This window comes from Rana temporaria, chromosome 8 (genome assembly GCF_905171775.1).
Source record: "Rana temporaria chromosome 8, aRanTem1.1, whole genome shotgun sequence".
Classification (NCBI taxonomy): domain Eukaryota; kingdom Metazoa; phylum Chordata; class Amphibia; order Anura; family Ranidae; genus Rana; species Rana temporaria.
In genome coordinates this window covers 19,749,181-19,766,840 of record NC_053496.1, presented here as the reverse complement: position 1 = coordinate 19,766,840, position 17,660 = coordinate 19,749,181, and the positions used below count along the sequence as shown (strand labels likewise).

The window sequence follows — 17,660 nt, the reverse complement described above, 5'->3', positions numbered from 1 at the left end:
ACGTGACCGCGTTTTTGGCGATTGGAATTTTCAACAACATTTGTGCGTCCGTGTGTATACAAGACAAGTTTAAACCAACATCCGTCGTAAAAAAATCCATGGTTTTGTTGTCGAAATGTCTGATCGTGTGTACGCTGCATAATAGTAATGGTAAAAACATAAAAGGGCCCTAATGTTTCATGTTTTGGCTGGAAATACACTATAAAGCTTAACTCCAGACCCTTTTTTATAGAATGGGGAGGTGTAACAATCAATACAAGGGTTTTATTTCTGACTTTGACACCACTGTGGAGAGTTTTCCACACTTCCTGTTACTGGGACCCCCATACGAGAATGAGGAGTGTGGGCATCACCACAGAGGACAGACAAAGGATCCAACCCTTCCTATATTTGGGGAATTGGAAACTTTGGCTGTTGGGAGTTACATAGTTACATAGTTACATAGTAGGTGATGCTGAAAAAAGACACAAGTCCATCAGTCCAACCTATGTGTGTGATTATAGGTCAGTATTACATTTTATATCCCTGTATGTTGTGGTCGTTCAGGTGCTTATCTAATAGTTTCTTGAAACCATTGATACCCCCTGCTGAGACCACCGCCTGTGGAAGAGAATTCCACATCCTCGCCACTCTTACAGGAAAGAACCCTCTACGTAGTTTAAGGTTAAACCTCTTTTCTTCTAATTTTAATGAGTGGCCACGTGTCTTTTTAAACTCCCTTCCACGAAAAAGTTTTATCCCTATTGTGGGGTCACCAGTACGGTATTTGTAAATTGAAATCATATCCCCTCTCAAGCCTCTCATCTCTAGAGAGAATAAGTTCAGTGCTTGTAACCATTCCTCATAACTAATGTCCTCCAGACCCTTTATTAGTTTTGTTGCCGTTCGTTGTACTCTCTCCATCTCCAGCACATCCTTCCTGAGGACTGGTGCCCAGAACTGGACAGCATACTCTAGGTGCGGCCGGACCAGAGTTTTGTAGAGCGGAAGAATTATCGTTTTATCTCTGGAGATGATCCCCTTTTTAATGCCAATATTCTGTTTGCTTTGTTAGCAGCAGCTTGGCATTGCATGCCTTTGCTGAGCCGATCATCTACTAGGAGGTTCTCCCCCCCCCCCCCCAGTGTATAAATTGAATTCGTATTTTTGCCACCCAAATGCATTATTTTTTTATTTTTTTTTACATTGAACCTCATTTGCCATGTATTTGTCATTTTTTTCATTGTCTAGCCATTTTCAGACCCCTGTGGGTAGACCCAACAGTAGAACTGATGAGTATAAGGACTGCTTACTGGAGTCCATAACATGCATCCTACCACGAAAACCCATGGCTAGGTGGCATGGCTGGTAAGGCACAGAACCTAAATGAAAAAGACCAGCCTTTCTTAAAGAGGAGTTCCACCCAAAAATGGAACTTCCTCTTAACCCACTCCTCTCCCCCTTACATGCCACATTTGGCATGTAATTTTTTTGGGGGGGGGGAGTGGGGGCTTCAGGAGAAGGGGACTTCCTGTCCCACTTTCTCCTTCCGCCGAGGGGCTGCAAAGGCGATTAAGCTTAATCGCCTTTTGGCAGCCCCTCCCTGTAGGCGATCGCCTAGGACACGTCAGGTCCTAGGCGATTGCCTGTCCAATCAAACAGCGCAGCGCCGGGCCGAGTCGCGCGCGCATGCGCAGTGCCGCTCGCGCATGCGCAGTGGGTGCCCGGCCGTGAAGCCGAAAGCTGTCACGGGCCGGGTGCCCACAGTGACAATGAAGACGCCGGCCGGGGAGGGGGGGAGAGGAGCGGACCCCCGGCCGGCGCGTCGCTGGAACGCTGGAGCAGGTAAGTGTCAGTTTATTAAAAGCCAGCAGCTACACTTTTTGTAGCTGCTGACTTTTAATAAACTTAAAAAATGGGTGGAAAACCCCTTTAACCAGGGTTTTGTGGAACCCTAGGGTTCCTCCAGAGCTTACTAGGGACTCTGTGAGAAATGAGCGGAATTCACAGAGCCCTAAATGGCCTTTTTCCTCAGTGACCAACAATATCATGGGACCACTAATGACATGGGGTACTTCACTGACCACCAACGTGAAGGAACACTAAAGTTTTCACTGTCCGCATTTCTTGTCTGGCCATTATCAATATCATCAATATTAGGTCATTCATAATTTCATTATTATTACTGAAAATACATTATTAGCAGGAGTTCCTTGGGACCTGGGAACTATCCGCTCCCCTGTCCCCCCTCCCCCGAAAGGTGCCAAATATGGCATCGGGGGGGGGGGAGACAAATGAGTTGAAGTTCCACTTTTGGGTGGAACTCCGCTTTAAAGGCTGATTTGTACTAGAGCATTGCCTACCTCTGCTTCTTACTTAAAGTGGACCTTCAGTATTTTTTTTTTTTACTTCCCATCTATTAAATCTTCTGCCCTTGTTATTTTAACTTTGGATAGTAAAACATTTTTTTTCTGCCAGTAAATCCCTTATACAGCCCACTTCCTGTTTCTTGTCTGGTCATTAGCCTAGGATTATGACATCATACACAGCTCTCTCTCACTCTTGTGATAGTTTGCCAGGAAGGGAGGGGGTAGGGAGACCACATTTCCAAACTACCATTCAGGGACCATCCAAACTACCATCCAATCAGATTAGCTCGGGGGGGGGGGGGGGGTTGCTGTGTCAGTTTCATTCCGGGACACTGTATTATCCTGAAATGAATGTGCCGGGCAGACCTGCAAAATGCCGGCAATCCGGGACACATGGTCACCCTAGAATCATAAGAGGGCCAATGAGAGCTTCAGGGCTGGAGGTGCGCCTCTGTGTAAATCCAGGAAGTGAATAGGCAGCAGCTTCAGCTGCCCACAGTTAAAATGGTTGCAGCCAGGCTCAGTGGAGGGAGATTTCTGCAGCATATTTGGCAAGTACAGAATCACAGTATATATAAAATAATATGCAAAGTGGTTGGAAGGAAGCTTCAGAATGGAAAAGATGTTTTTATTACAAATTATGTAAGTTCCTCTTTAAAGGGCAGAGGAGACTGACCACTACACTGTCCAGAAGAACATTGCAGGATCTTAGGAAAAAAATAATGGTCAGTTGTTAACTGGGGCCATGGATTAGGAAAAAATGTATTATTTATTTAATCAAATAAAAAATATACAGTACATAAGTGCAATGACTGGCAATGACTGGCATTGAATATAAAATACTAGCAAAAACCAGGATAAAAAAGCTACACTAAAAAGCTCATTATGGAAAGAAGAGATGGTTCTATTTTCCTGGCAGATCTTGTATGCCATCAGTGCCAAGACTTCTATATCAAATCCTGGAACACATTATATAATGATATCAGCTGGTCTGTCAGGATCAGATATCAAGTCCTTCACTGCCTGGGATCCCAATTAAACAGAAGCTCCAGACAACACGTCTACTAGTGGAAAAGTCCTTTAGTTCTCTTTGAACTTTCATGTAAATCCCTTTCAGCCGGGTTCAAATATATTCTGGTGGAGCTGCTTCACACAGTGCGTGATCTGAGCCATGCTGGCTTCTAGACGTGTGCATTTCGTTTAGTTCCGAATTAGTTTTATAACGAATTTCGACAAATTCGTTAATTTGGAAATATATAAATTATCAAAAACCCGTTTAACAAATTTTTCTGAATGTTCGTAACTTCGGAAATTCGGAATTTAGACAATTAGAAAATTTCGAAAATGTGAAAATCCGAAAATTTGAAAATCTGAAATAATAACTAACTAATAATAACTTAACCACTTGAGACCCGCACTGTAGACGAAAGACGTCCACAGCGCGGCTCTCAACTGTCAAGTGGACGTCCCTGGACGTCCTTTTATTTGCTTTTCCCGCGCGCGCAGCTGGGGGGCGCGCAGCGGGGAAGAACTGTGCCCGGCGCGTCACATAATGCCGATGCGCGTGCCTGGTGGCCGCGATGTCCGCCAGGTACTCGCGATCGGCAATTACAAAGGCAGGACGTGGAGCTCTGTGTGTGTAATAATGGGGTGTAAACACAGAGCTCCACGTCCTGCCAGGGAGAGAGGAGACCGATGTTGTGTCCCTTGTACATAGGGACACAGATCGGTCACCTCCCCCAGTCAGTCCCCTCCCCCCACAGTAAGAATCACTCCCAGGGAATACATTTAACCCCTTTCTCGCCCCCTAGTGTTAACTCCTTCCCTGCCAGTCACATTTATACAGTAATCAGTGCATTACTATACTATTCTCTCTCTCTCTTTTTCTCTCTCTTTTTCTCTCCCTTTTTCTCATTGGGTCGTGGACAAGTCGCTACAGGAGAGAGATGCCAGAGTGCAGCATGATTCTCCTCCAGACCCAATGATTCCCTTGCTGGATCAGGGACAAATGCATGAGACTTTTGAAGTCAGTCAAACCAGCCATCCCTCAGCTCCCCCCTCAGAGAGTGGTTCAGAAGTGGATGATCCAGGGATAGGCTTTGATTATGCCTTAGTTCCTGCTTTAGTGAAAGCAGTCAAGGAAGTTTGGAATTTGGAAGATCCAATTATCTCTCCTCCCAAACAAAAAAAAACTTTTTAAACAGCTCAATAAGGAGCGACATTATTTTCCGTTTGTCACGGAAATAGGTGCCATTATCTCAGAAGAATGGGGTAAACCTAAAAAAAAAAAAAAAAAAAAAAAAAAGAGGCTCTATGCAATCAAAAATTTTAAAATTATATCCTTTTAAAGAGGAAGACGTGAAACATATTGACTCTGCTCCACTGGTTGATGCAGCTTTGATGCGTTTGGTGAGATACGTAACCCTTCCCCTGGAATATACGGTTTCTTTCAAAGATCCGTTAGAGAGACGGATTGATTCAGACCTTAAGAGAATCTACCTGACAGCAGGATCAGTCTGTAAACCAATTCTGGCTTTAGCAGCCTTAGGCCCCATACTCACGAGCAAACATGTCTGCTGAAACTGGCCCGCAGGCCAGTTTCAGCAGACATGTTTGGTCGTGTGTGGGCGCGAGCGGGCCGAATTCCAGCAAACATTTGCCCGCCGGGCCTTTTCCCAGCAGACAAATATTCCTGGACTTGTTTTAAAACAGCCCGCTGGAATTCAGCCCGCTCGGACATGTACGGTCGTCAGTACAGACCTACCGTACATGTCCAGCCGCCCGCCGTGCCTCGCATGCGTCGAATGACTTCGACGCATGCGTGGAAGCATTTTAAAGGCGGGCCGCCCACGTCGCCGCGTCATTGTCGCGGCGACACCGCGTCATCGACGCGGCGACACCGCGGACACGCCCCGCGTATTGTTTACGCGCGGACTTCTGTACGATGGTGTGTACAACCATCGTACAGAAGCCCTCTGGCAGACATGTATGGTGAAAACGGTCCGACGGACCGCTTTCACCATACATGTTTGTCCGTGTGTACCCGGCCTTAGAGGCATGGTCAGACAATATGAATGATTCCCTCAGAAGTAGAAGTATCTCTAAAGAAATGGCCAAGAACTCTCCTATTCAGGAAATCAGGCTAGCATCTGCCTTTCTGGGGAGGCCTCTATTGATGTTACTCGCCTAGTGGCTCGAGTAATGTTGTCAGCAGTTACTGCCCGCCGTGTCTTATGGCTTTGTCCCTGGTCAGTGGATCCAGCTTCAAAGCAAGCTTGGTGCCGCATTCCCTTTGAGGGCTCTTCTCGCTTTGGCAATAAACTCGATAGTGCCATTTCCCTGGCCACAGGTGGTAAGTCGGGGTCCCTCCCTCAGGACAGGCGTTTACAAAATCAGAATCGCACTTTTTTTAGAGCACAGAATACAGACCGTGCAAGGGAAGCACGCAGCTACAGGCCTGGTCGTGAATTTTCAAGGCCCTGGAAAGCTAGACAGTCTTCCTTCAAGAAGCAAACTAAGAGTACTCCTTCTAGTAATCAGGAGTCTACTGAAAAGTCTTTCTGAAATTGGGTGGCCTTAATTTCGAGATTTTTGGACCATCAAGACGGTCTCTTCAGGCCCCACCTGGGTCTTCAACAGCAACCCCATGCTCAGATTCATGCCTACAATTCTTCCATGTACAGAAGAAAATAAACAAATCCTATTGGCTTATGTAAGCTCTTTAGTAACTCAAGTCGCAGCCATTACTGTTTCAGAGGGCGAACGAGGCAAAGGCATGTACTCCCCTTTGTTCATGGTACAGAAAAATAACAGTACCTGGAGACCAGTAATAGACTTGACTCATCTCAACTGATTTATTCGGCAAGAAAAATTCAAAATGGAGTCACTATTGACAATCCAGCTGTCAGTCCATCCAGGAGATTGGTTAGTGTCAATAGACCTGAAAGATGTATACTTCCACATTCCAGTGGCGGCAGACTATCCAAAGTACCTCCGCTTTGCGGTAGGCAATCAACACTTAGTTCACCTGCCTACCATTTGGTCTCACAACGTCACCTCGGGTGTTCTCCAAAGTTCTGTTAGCCGTTGTGGTTCTCCTCCGAGTGAAAGGAGTTCGTCTTCATCACTACCTAGATGATCTCTTACTTCTAGCTCAAGACAGAAGTCAACTCCTGAAACACAGGGACCTAGTAATTGCCACTCTCCAAGAATTCGGATGGCTATTGAATTTGGAGAAGAGCCATCTTGTTCCAACACAATCTCTGGTATTTCTAGGTGCTCTCTTAAACACAATAGAAGGCACCATTTCATTGCCCGAAGAGAAAATTGCAACAATCCGGGACAGGATAGGCGCAACACTTGCTGCTCCTCACCTATCTGCTCTTCAATGTTTTAAAGGTGATTGGCACCATGGCAGCCACCATTCCTATGGTGAAGTGGGCTCAGTGACACACTCACCCATTCCAAAAGGGTTTCTCCAGCAATGGGACTTCCCCAGCAAGAGTCAACGCATCATGCTCACTCAACCCATGACAAAGTCTCTTCTGTGGTGGCTTCAAGGGAAGATTCTCCGCAATTGTCATTTTATCCATCCCATCACTTGGGTTATAATAATCTTGGATGCCAACAATCAGGCTTATTGCCTGTCAGAAATAGCTCAGGGCAAGTGGAGCACGCCTTCTCAAGGAACTGTATCCAACATACTGGAGCTGCGAGCTGCCTTTCAGGCGCTCATATCCTTCCGCCATCTATTAATGTATTCCTCTGTGATGCTCAGGCTGGACAACACAATCGCTGTTGCTTACATAAGGAAGCAGGGTGGGACCGGCAGCTGGTCCTTACTCCGAGAGGTGGAGCCAATTATGAATTGGGCCCAGAAGAACCTAGCCAACATCTCGGCAGTGTACATTGAGGGGGTCCAGAATGTTCAAGCAGACTTTCTATCACAAGTCCAATTGAACAACAACGAATGGTCTCTGCACATAGAAGTGTTCAATTGGCTTCTAACACTGGGAGTGTCCCCAGAAGTGGATCTGTTTGCGTCCCCATGCAACCACAAGTTGACAAAGTATTATGCAAGGTTCCGGGATCCCCAAGCCTATGGGATAGACGCTCTCACTGATCGATGGAAATTCAGCAAAGCATATGCCTTTCCACCAGTACCTGTGATCCTTCAATTTCTTCACCGTCTCAGATCAGAGGATGTAGAAATCCTAGCAGTGATTCCATTTTGGCCCAACATGCCATTGTTTTCCCTCCTAACGCTTCTCAGTTACTGGGACTCGATCCCTCTTCCTCTCAGACCGGATCTCCTCTCTCAGGGCACAACGTTGCACCCATGTCCGGCTCATCTGCACCCCAGGGTGTGGTTCTTGAGATGGGAAGGCTTGAAGCATTAGGATGTCCAGAAGAAGCTATTTCAACTCTTCTTAACGCTAGAAGAAATAGTACTAACAAAGTTTACGAGCGTATCTGGTGAAAATTTACAGATCATACGTCTTCCAGAACGAACCCTTGCAGTTCCCCAGAGGTCCAAGATATACTCAGTTTTTTACAAACAGGTTTGGACTTACCTTTGGCAATCAGTTCACTCCGAGTGCAAATTTCAGCCATCTCTGCATTTACTGGAATCTCTTGGGCCAATCATCCCTTGGTTCACCAGTTCTTCAAGGGTGCCATCTGGCTTAGACCCCAGAGAAAACCAAGGTTCCCCAAATGGGATCTGCCTCTTGTCCTGGGCTATCTTACCACGATCAGCTCTGATCCGGATAAACCTCTATCAGCTAAGGATCTTACTCTCAAGACCGTCTTTTTAGTAGCGGTCACTTCAGCTAAAAGTCTCTGACATCAGAAATCTGGGTTCAAAAGAACCATTCTTGACCTTCTTTCCAGATAGAGCAGTATTAATTCCTATGCTGGGCTCAAATCCCAAAGGTACATCCATGTTTCATGAAAATCAGGAAATTGTATTGCCCACTTTTGGGTTATCTGAAGATCAAAGTATTCATCCCCTTGATGTGGGGCACACATTAAGTCAATATCTGGAAATTACAGAATCTTTCGGATTTTCTTTTCTTCATAGAAAGAACAAAGGAAAACGGGCCTCAATCAGATCCTTTGCAGCTTGGATAGTTCAGACCATCCAGAGGGCATACAAACAGGGCCGATCCTAGGCAGGGTGCACGGGGTATTCCGCACCCAGGCGCCGCAGAGGTAGGGGCACCGAAGCTCCAAAGTGCTCCCCTCCTCCTTGTCTGTGTCCAGAGGCGGAGCGCATGTAGATGGTGCTGCGGTTCCCCATCCCGCTTGCTCTCTCCGCTGGCAACTGACAAGAGCACATACCCGAAATCCGGAACTAGGCTCCACTAATTAACTAAACCATAGGCGGTGTGATGAGAGGCTTCTGGGTTGGCCGGAGCTGCTGCCAATCATCCCGTACACTCCCAGAAATGGTCTTCGAGTGCCACCCTCAAGTAACCAAAGATGCCACATATGCCCCGCCCCCTTGTAATGAGCTTCTGCTCCCAGCGCGCTCAAGCTACAGGGATCTATTGGACAAGTACTAATCTATGGGGACACCTGATGTGGGGGGGCTCTGATGGGGGACACCTGCTGTGGGGGGGCTCTGATGGGGGACACCTGCTGTGGGGGGCTCTGATGGGGGACACTAATGAAGACTTCTTAGGGGAGCATCTCTGTGTTTGAGTCGTAGCCATAGAAACATTTGTAAAGGGGAGGAGTTAGTAAAGATGACCACGCCCATGTGGGGCACCAGAAATATTTCTGCACCCAGGCGTCTGTGACCCTAGGATCAGCCCTGCATATAAAGCCAAGGGCTTGGCTCCTCCAGAGGCAGTGACTACGCACTCAACCTGGAGCATTTCGACTTCTTGGGCAGCCTCACGTCATGTCGCACCTGAAGTTATACGCAGAGCGGCTTCGTGGTCATCTATTAATACGTTTTGTTTCCCACTATTGTGTTGAACTGGCTGCTTTATCTTCACTGAATTTTAATTTACAAGTCAGTTGACAGTGTTAAATGAATTTATTTTCTTGCCTCAGCATTTTGCCCGCCCGGCCTTGTGTTTGGCAAGTTATTTCCCACACGTAGGCTGCCATTGAGCAAGTCAGGAAAACGGAAAATTTATTATCAAATACTTACCGTAATTTTCCTTTCCTGATAGGCTCCATGGCAGCAGGAGTCCCTCCCAATGCTTGGAGTAGGCTAGTGACGGAACACGACAGAAAAAAATCTCCTGCAAGCAGCATCTTTGGAGCGGTGAGAGGATCGGTGTGTATACCGCTCCTTCCCATTTAAAACAATGGGAAACTGCGGTAATACCGCCCACAAAGCGCCTCTGCAGAGGCGCATTGCGTGCGGTATTAACCCATTATCGGCCGCTAGCGGGGGTTAATACCGCACCGCTAGCGGCCAAATCCCGTGACAATTCCAACGGTATATCGCCGCTATTTTTAGCGGCGCTATACCGCCACCGCGCCTCCCGCCCCAGTGTGAAAGGGGCTTAAGACCCTAACGTTTTAGGGCGTTTTTGCAGTGCCTCAGTGTGAAAGGGCAAGGCGTTTTAACAGCGCTTTCAATTCATTTCAATGGAGAGGGGCGTTTTTGGAGCGTTTTTTTCAGCGCCCAAAAGTTGCTCCAAAGATGCTGCTTGCAGGACTCAGTGTGAAAAGGGTCCATTGAGATGCATGGAGAGCGTTTTATGAGCGTTTTAATAGCGCTATTTTTAACGCTAAAACGCTGTAAAAACGCTTCAGTGTGAAAGGGGTCATATAGAGGCAGTTCCTCCGCTTGATTGTTCTTACAGGCGACGGGAGGGGACGTCCACATCCCCCCTCCCGCCGCCATCCAGTGCTCTCTTGTGCCATCGGGGACTTGGAGAAAGAATCGGCCGCCGACGGATGAAGACCATAGAGATTTCCAGTGACCAGGTCATCTCTATTACCGTATTACCGTCAGAGGCCCGGGAGCGATGTTATGACGTCACATCCAGGCCCCAGATGTAAACAAAGGCGCGATCTCATGCTTTCCAGCATAGAGGGAGAGATGTGGGGTCTTATTGACTCCTCAACTCTTCATAAAGAGGACCTGTCACAAACCATTCCTATTACAAGGGATGTTTACATTCCTTGTAAAAGGAATAAAAGTGATAAAAAAATAAAAATGTAAAAGAAAGTGTAAAAATTAAAAAAATGAAGTAAAATAAATAAAAATATTTTTTTAATCGCCTGTCCCCGGTAGCTCGCGCTCAGAAGCGAATGCACACGTAAGTCCCGCCACTTATGTAAATGCTGGTCAAACCACATATGTAAGGTATCACCGCGTGCGTTAGAGCACGAGCAACAATTCTAGCACTAGACCTCCTCTGTAACTCTAAACTGGTAACTTGTAAAAAAAAAGTAAAGTGTCCCCTATGGAGATTTTAAGTACTCAAGTTTGGCGCCATTCCATGAGTGTGCGCAATTTTAAAGCGTGACATGTTGGGTATCTATTTTCTCGGAGTAACATAAAAAAAAAAAAAAAAACGGGGCTAACTTTACTGTTTTGTCCTTTTTTTAATTCATGAAAGAGTTTTTTTTTCCAAAAAAAGCATTTGAAAAATGATTGCGCAAATACCGTGCGAGATAAAAAATTACAACGACTGCCATTTTATTCCCTAGGGGGTTTGGGGGTTCTAAATAATTTTCTAGCAAAAGAACGATGATTTTTACATGTAGGAGAGGAGGGCCAGAATGGTATGAAAGTGGTTAAAAACCCATAATGCACTGTAACATCATCGTCATGGGTGCAAATATATTTAATATATTTAATTGTAAATAAAAAGTTTTAAATAAACAGCTAAAAACTATAAAACATCGATTTTAAAATGTATAAAAAATTGTAACAGACGTATATAATACAGAGGAACCTCGGATTGCGAGTAACGCGGTTAATGAGCTTTTTCGCAGTACGGTCACTGTATTTTTTTTTAAAATCCTAACTCGGTTTGTGAGCGTTGTCTCGCAAAACGAGTAGGATTCAAGCCAAAGCGGTGTGCAGTACCGCGTTTTGGCCTGAGGTGGGGGTGCGCGGGAGCCATTCGGAGCAGTTCGGAAATACGCTGTTCCCGAGGTTTGCCGAGGTCAGTCGAGCTGCCTTCTAGCCTTTTCGTGTGTCCCCGAAGGCTCTCCGACTCCCCCACCTCTGGCCACAGGCGGTATTGCATGTCGTTGAAGTCAATGTGGAACAAATTATTTTCGTTTCCATTGACTTCTATGGGGAAACTCGCTTTGATATGCGAGTGCTTTGGATTACGAGCATTCTCCTGGAACGGATCATGCTCGTAATCCGAGGTTCCACTGTATATGTAAAGTCTGCCACATAAAACAAGTTCTTTCTATCAGTCAGAACACTTCACGTGGATCTGCTGTAAGCTTTCTGTAGGACGGCCACAGATTACTTACCAGTGGATGACAAAGGATTGTGATCCCACGCTTCGCTTCGTTGTAAAGCTTTGTGTCTTTTAGGCTGGGTTCACATATCTGCGGCGGCGGTTTGCAGTCTGGAGTACGGTGCGTTTCTGTTCACCGGTTCAAGTGCGATTCGGGTGCAATTTTTTTTTTCGCACCTGAACCGGACCCAAAAACGCACAGGACCCTTTTCAAAACCACACTTGTGGCCGCCCACGCTTCATCGAAAGGCGGTCACATTCACACGTTATGCAAATTGGGTCGCATCCAATTCGCATGTAAGTGAACCCAGCCCTAGAGGTGATTGTTTCATTGCTGTGCTATAACTGCTTTCAAATTCTTTTGGGTACAGAATCTGTCAAACGACGAACAAGTGGTTGTTATTCAGGCAAGGACTGTCCTAAATCTGGCTGAAAAGGTAAGTGCACATGTAAGCCGAATAAGCCTGCTTGACGCGAGTTGTAAGTTTTGTGAGTCTAGAGCAGTGATGGTGAACCTTGGCACCTCAGATGTTTTGGAACTACATTTCCCATGATGCTCCACTACACTGCAAAGTGCATGAGAATCATGGGAAATGTAGTTCCAAAACATCTGAGGTGCCAAGGTTCACCATCACTGCTCTAGTTGAAGCATAGTAACTGAAATACATGTTAAATTATCATTATGCACTCAGTGGGGGAGATTCATAAAGAAGATACGACGGCGTATCTCCTGATACGCCGTCGTATCTCTGAGTCCGGCCGTCGTATCCATGCGCCTGATTCATAGAATCAGGTTACGCATTGATATGCCTAAGATCCGACAGGTGTAAGTGACAATTCCATGCCGGCCGCTAGGTGGCGCTTCCATATCTTTTACGCGTCGGATATGCAAATGAGCATTTACGCCGATTCAGAAACGAACGACCGTCCGGCGCTTTTTTTTTACGTCGTTTGCGTTCGGCTTTTTCCGGCGGAAAGTTACTGCTGCGTATCCCATGTTAAGTATGGCCGTCGTTCCCGCGCCGAGTTTTGAATTTTTACGTCGTTTGCGCAAGTCGTTCGCGAATACGGATGGACGTAATTTACTTTCACGCCGAAACCAATGACGTCCTAGCAACGTCATTTGGAGCAATGCACGCTGGGAAATTTAGCCGGCGGTGCATGCGCAGTTAAATCGGCGCGGGGACGCGCCTGATTTAAATACTACACTCCCCCTAGCCGCGGAATTTGGATTCCGCCGGGGGATTTACGATCCGCCGCCGTAACTTTAGAGGCAAGTGCTTTCTAAATAAAGCACTTGCTTCAAAAAATAGCGGTGGCGTAACGTAAATCAGATAGGTTACGCGGATCTAAAGATCCACTAACCTATCTGAATCTAGCCCAGTGACTATACTGGAAAGTAGGGTTGTCCCGATACCACTTTTTTAGGACCGAGTACAAGTACCGATACTTTTTTTAAAATGTGTCCCCAGAAATGCAGCCATGTCCCCCCAGAAATGCAGCCATGTCTCCCCAGAAATGCAGCCATGTGTCCCCCCAGAGATGCAGCCATGTCCCCCCCAGAAATGCAGCCATGTCCCCCCAGAAATGCAGCCATGTCTCCCCAGAAATGCAGCCATGTCCCCCCAGAGATGCAGCCATGTCCCCCCCAGAAATGCAGCCATGTCCCCCCAGAGATGCAGCCATGTCCCCCCAGAAATGCAGCCATGTCCCCCCAGAGATGTAGCCATGTCCCCAGAAATGCAGCCATGTCCCCCCAGAGATGCAGCCATGTCCCCAGAAATGCAGCCATGTCCCCCCAGAAATGCAGCCATGTCCCCCCAGAGAAAGCCAAGCCAAGCCCTCCCCCCCGCCGCCTAGTTGATCAGCGGGGGGAAAATTACAGCTTTCATTTGAATAGCTGTGTGTTCCCCGCCGCGCCACAACATATATAGCCCCTCCCCCTTGTCCGGGCACTTTGATAGACAGATCACCCATCCAATCCTGGGATGGGTGATCTGTCTATCAAACTGGCCGGACAAGGGGGAGGGGCTATATATGACGTGGCGCGGCGGGGAACACACAGCTATTCAAATGAAAGCTGTAATGTTCCCCGCGCTGATCAACTAGGCGGCGGCGGCGGGGGGGAGGGCTTGACTTTCTCTTTGAGGACTGCTCGGCTCCGCTCTCCGCCCTCTCCCCACCCGCTCTCTAGAGAAAAAAAAAGTATCGGGTCTGGCATCGGGAGCATTTGCGTGAGTACAAGTACTCGCGCAAATGCTCAGTATCGGTCCCGATACTATTATCGGTATCGGGACAACCCTACTGGAAAAGATTCTGGTTAGCATTTGTTTTTAACCACTTAAAGCGGGAGTTCACCCGAAAAACAATTTTTAACATTAGATTGAGGCTCATTTTGTGAAGGGGAATCGGGTGTTTTTTTTTTAAATCGAAGCAGTACTTACCGTTTTAGAGAGCGATCTTCTCCGCCGCTTCTGGGTATGGGTCTTCGGGACTGGGCGTTCCTATTTGATTGACAGTCTTCCGACAGGCTTCCGACCGTCGCATACGAGTAGCCGAAAGAAGCCGAACGTCGGTGCGGCTCTATACGGCGCCTGCGCACCGACGTTCGGCTACTTTCGGAAAATCGTGACGCGATAGATGCGACCGTCAGAAGCCTGTCGAAAGACTGTCAATCAAATAGGAACGCCCAGTCCCGAAGACCATACCCGGAAGCGACGGAGAAGATCGCTCTCTAAAACGGTAAGTACGGCTTCGATTTAAAAAAAAACTACCAGATTTCCCTTCACAAAATGAGCCTCACTCTAATGTTAACAATTAAAGGGTCACTAAAGGAATTTTTTTTTTTAGCTAAATAGTTTCCTTTACCTTACTGCAGTACTGGTTTCATGTCCTTATTGTTCGTTTTTGCTTTGAAGTTGCTGTAATTCTGCTGTGATCTCCACACTTCCTGGTTGTCTGTTTCCTTATAACCACAGTACTGGGAGCTTTTCACTGTGGTCTAAGCTGTCATTACTGTGTGTCTAAAACTTCCCAGAACCAATCAGATTCATTTTAAAAACAAAACACTGCCCTGGATTTGTTTGTTTTTGTTCTGTGTGTCTCTCTAGTTCACAGGAACATGAAACCAGTTTAAAAGTGAAAGTGAAACTGCAGGTACATTATATGATTGATTTTTATCTACTTTTAATCATTTTTAAAAGGAATCAGTTAACTTTTATGTCTCTATACCCTGTAAACAGTCATTTCAGCAAAAAAAATGTTTTCCTTTAGTGACCCTTTTAAGTTAGTCTATATTGTTCCCTATAGACCAAGGAGCACAAAAAAATGCTGCCCCCGAATTCACCATTGAAATGGGTATTGGAATTTAAATACCTGGGTATATATATATATATATATATATATATATATATATTTTTTTTTTTTAATTATTTATTAAAGGGATCAGGGGTCCCCAGGGCCCCATGTGGCAAACCCCCTTTTTTTTTATTCTTGTTTATATATATATTTTTTTTTTCTTTAAAGGGCCCTGGATGGAAACTCCCCCCCTTTTTTTTTGTTTTATAAATGTTTATTTTATTGTTTTTTATATATTTGTTTTTATTTATTTTTTATTAAAGGGCCCAGAGGTCCCGGGTGGCTACCCCCCCCCTTTTTTATATATATTTTTCTTTATTTCTTCTTTCTCAATTCTTCTCAATTCACGGCAGCACCCCCCCAGGCCCATGCCTGAAGCTGTGTAAGGGGCCCCATAATTCTTGATGGCGGCGCTGCATCCACCATCCATACCTGAATCCTCTAGTTTAATTGTAATTACCTAAAAACATGATTATCTCTATAATATAAGATTCGTGTTTTTTTAATTATCGGCTGATACCCTTTTATCATTTTTAGTGGCTTCAGCAAATTGAGGTGACGGAGTCTGCGCTTCAGCAAAAGATGGTGGACCTGGAGCATGAAAAGGTAATACTGACCGCATATCAGTGTCTATTTAGGTATACAAGTCAAAGATGTCCGTGTGATGGAAATATTCTTTCAGGGCCACTTCACACCATAGAAACGCGGTCCGGATGCTTTTCTGCATGCGCGCTTTTGACCCGTTTTTGATGCGTTTGAGTGTTTTTTTCCCCCTTATTCTTCTTCACCTTAAATAAGGACAGGTGTGTTCCAGTGTGTTTAGGTGCTTTTTTTTGTATGCGTTTTACTGTTTTCCAGTACAGTTCGGTGCAGATAAAGTGTGAACGATGCCATTGAAAACCAACTCAGAGGCGGTTTTAGGCTTTGTGAGGCCTTAAGCAAAACGTAGACATGGGGGCCCCACTCATGCCCATAATGGGAAAAGAAATCCAATAGACATGTGCAATTCGTTTCGTTTCTAATTCGTTTTTTAACGAAAATTCGGAAAGTCGTTAATTGCGAATTATCGTATTAACAAATTTTTTATTTTCGAATTTTCGGACTTCCAAAAATTTCGAATTTCCGAATATCTGAATTATCGGATTTCCGAAAATTCCAATTTTTTCATTTCCGAATTTTTCATTTCAGAATTTTCATATTTCTGATTTTTTTCATTTACGAATTTTCGTATTTCGGAAATTCGGATTTTCGCAAATAAGAAAAATTTTCGTTTTTTTATTTTCCAAATTTTAGAAATTCCGAATTTTAGAAATTTCGAATTTTTCATTTTTTATTTTCGAATTTCGAATATTCGAATTTTCGAATATTCGAATTTTCGAATATTCGAATTTTCGAATATTCGAATTTGCAATTTTTTTATTTTTTGAATTTTTCATTTTTGAATTTTTCATTTTCGAATTTTCAAATTTCGAATTTTTCAATTTTCGAAAATTCGAATTTCGAATTTTTATTTTTCGAATTTGAGTTTTTATTTTTCGAATTTTCGAATTTTTTATTTTTCGAATTTTCGAATTTTTCACTTTCGAATTTTCCAATTCTTCACTTTTTGAATTTCGAATTTATCATTTTCGAATTTTCGAATTTCGAAAATGAAAAATTCGAAAAATAAAAAATCGAAAATTTTAAAATTCGAAATTTCGAAATTGTAACATTCAAAAATCTAAAGTTCGAAAATCTAAAATTTGAAAATGGGAAATTTCTGAATTTTTGGAATTTCCGATTTTTTTTTTCATTTTCGTTTCATTCGGAAATTTCGTTTTTCATTTTTTTTCGTTTTTTGCTTTTTCGGAAATCCGAAATTTCAGAATTTCAGAATTTACGAAAAAAGCAAAAAAACTAATAAACGGAAAAAAATAATTTTTCGATTTTCCCGAATTTACGAATTTCCGAAAAAAACAAAACAAATAAACAAAAACGAAAACATTATTTTTTTTATTTCCCGAATTTCCGAAACAAAAAAACCCGAAAATAACATAAATGAAAAAAAATTATTGGCAGTGCACATGTCTAAAATCCAAGTAAATAAAAATGGCTGCAGAAAGATTCACAGATCTAGCACACAGTGATTGAGCAGAGGCAAATTAGGTGGCCGCGAGGCCCCTGTGAGTGCAAGGCCTTAGGCGACAGCCTAATTTGCCTAATTAAAGAGCCGCCTCTGAACCTACTATTTATGCGCAAGGACTTTATATTGCAGGGTGTGGCATCACATCCGATGGTAACCTGAACAGAAACAAAAAAAGGGGAGAAGAAAAGGAAAAAAAGGACTTTAGGGCTCGGTTTCCACCTGTGCGACTTGGGACTGCAAAGTCGCATGACAAGTCGTATCCCATGATTTCCATTGAGTACCGTTCATATCTGTGCGACTTCAAAGTAGTCCCTGCACTTCTTTGGTCCCACTTTGATGCGACTTGAGGTCCAGGACCTCAGGAATACACAGGCATTGCTT

The 17,660-nt window shown here is 44.7% G+C and overlaps 1 protein-coding gene across 1 annotated transcript in view; it reads left to right on the top strand.

Moving 5' to 3' along the window:
* The window catches only part of JAKMIP3 (Janus kinase and microtubule interacting protein 3), a 118,242-nt gene that overhangs the window by 88,027 nt on the left and 12,555 nt on the right, over positions 1-17,660 (top strand). Inside the window, exons 16-17 of the mRNA XM_040361366.1 lie at positions 12,169-12,234; positions 15,692-15,760. Coding sequence (XP_040217300.1) covers positions 12,169-12,234; positions 15,692-15,760 — 135 coding nt within the window. The remainder of the gene's footprint in view (positions 1-12,168; positions 12,235-15,691; positions 15,761-17,660) is intronic.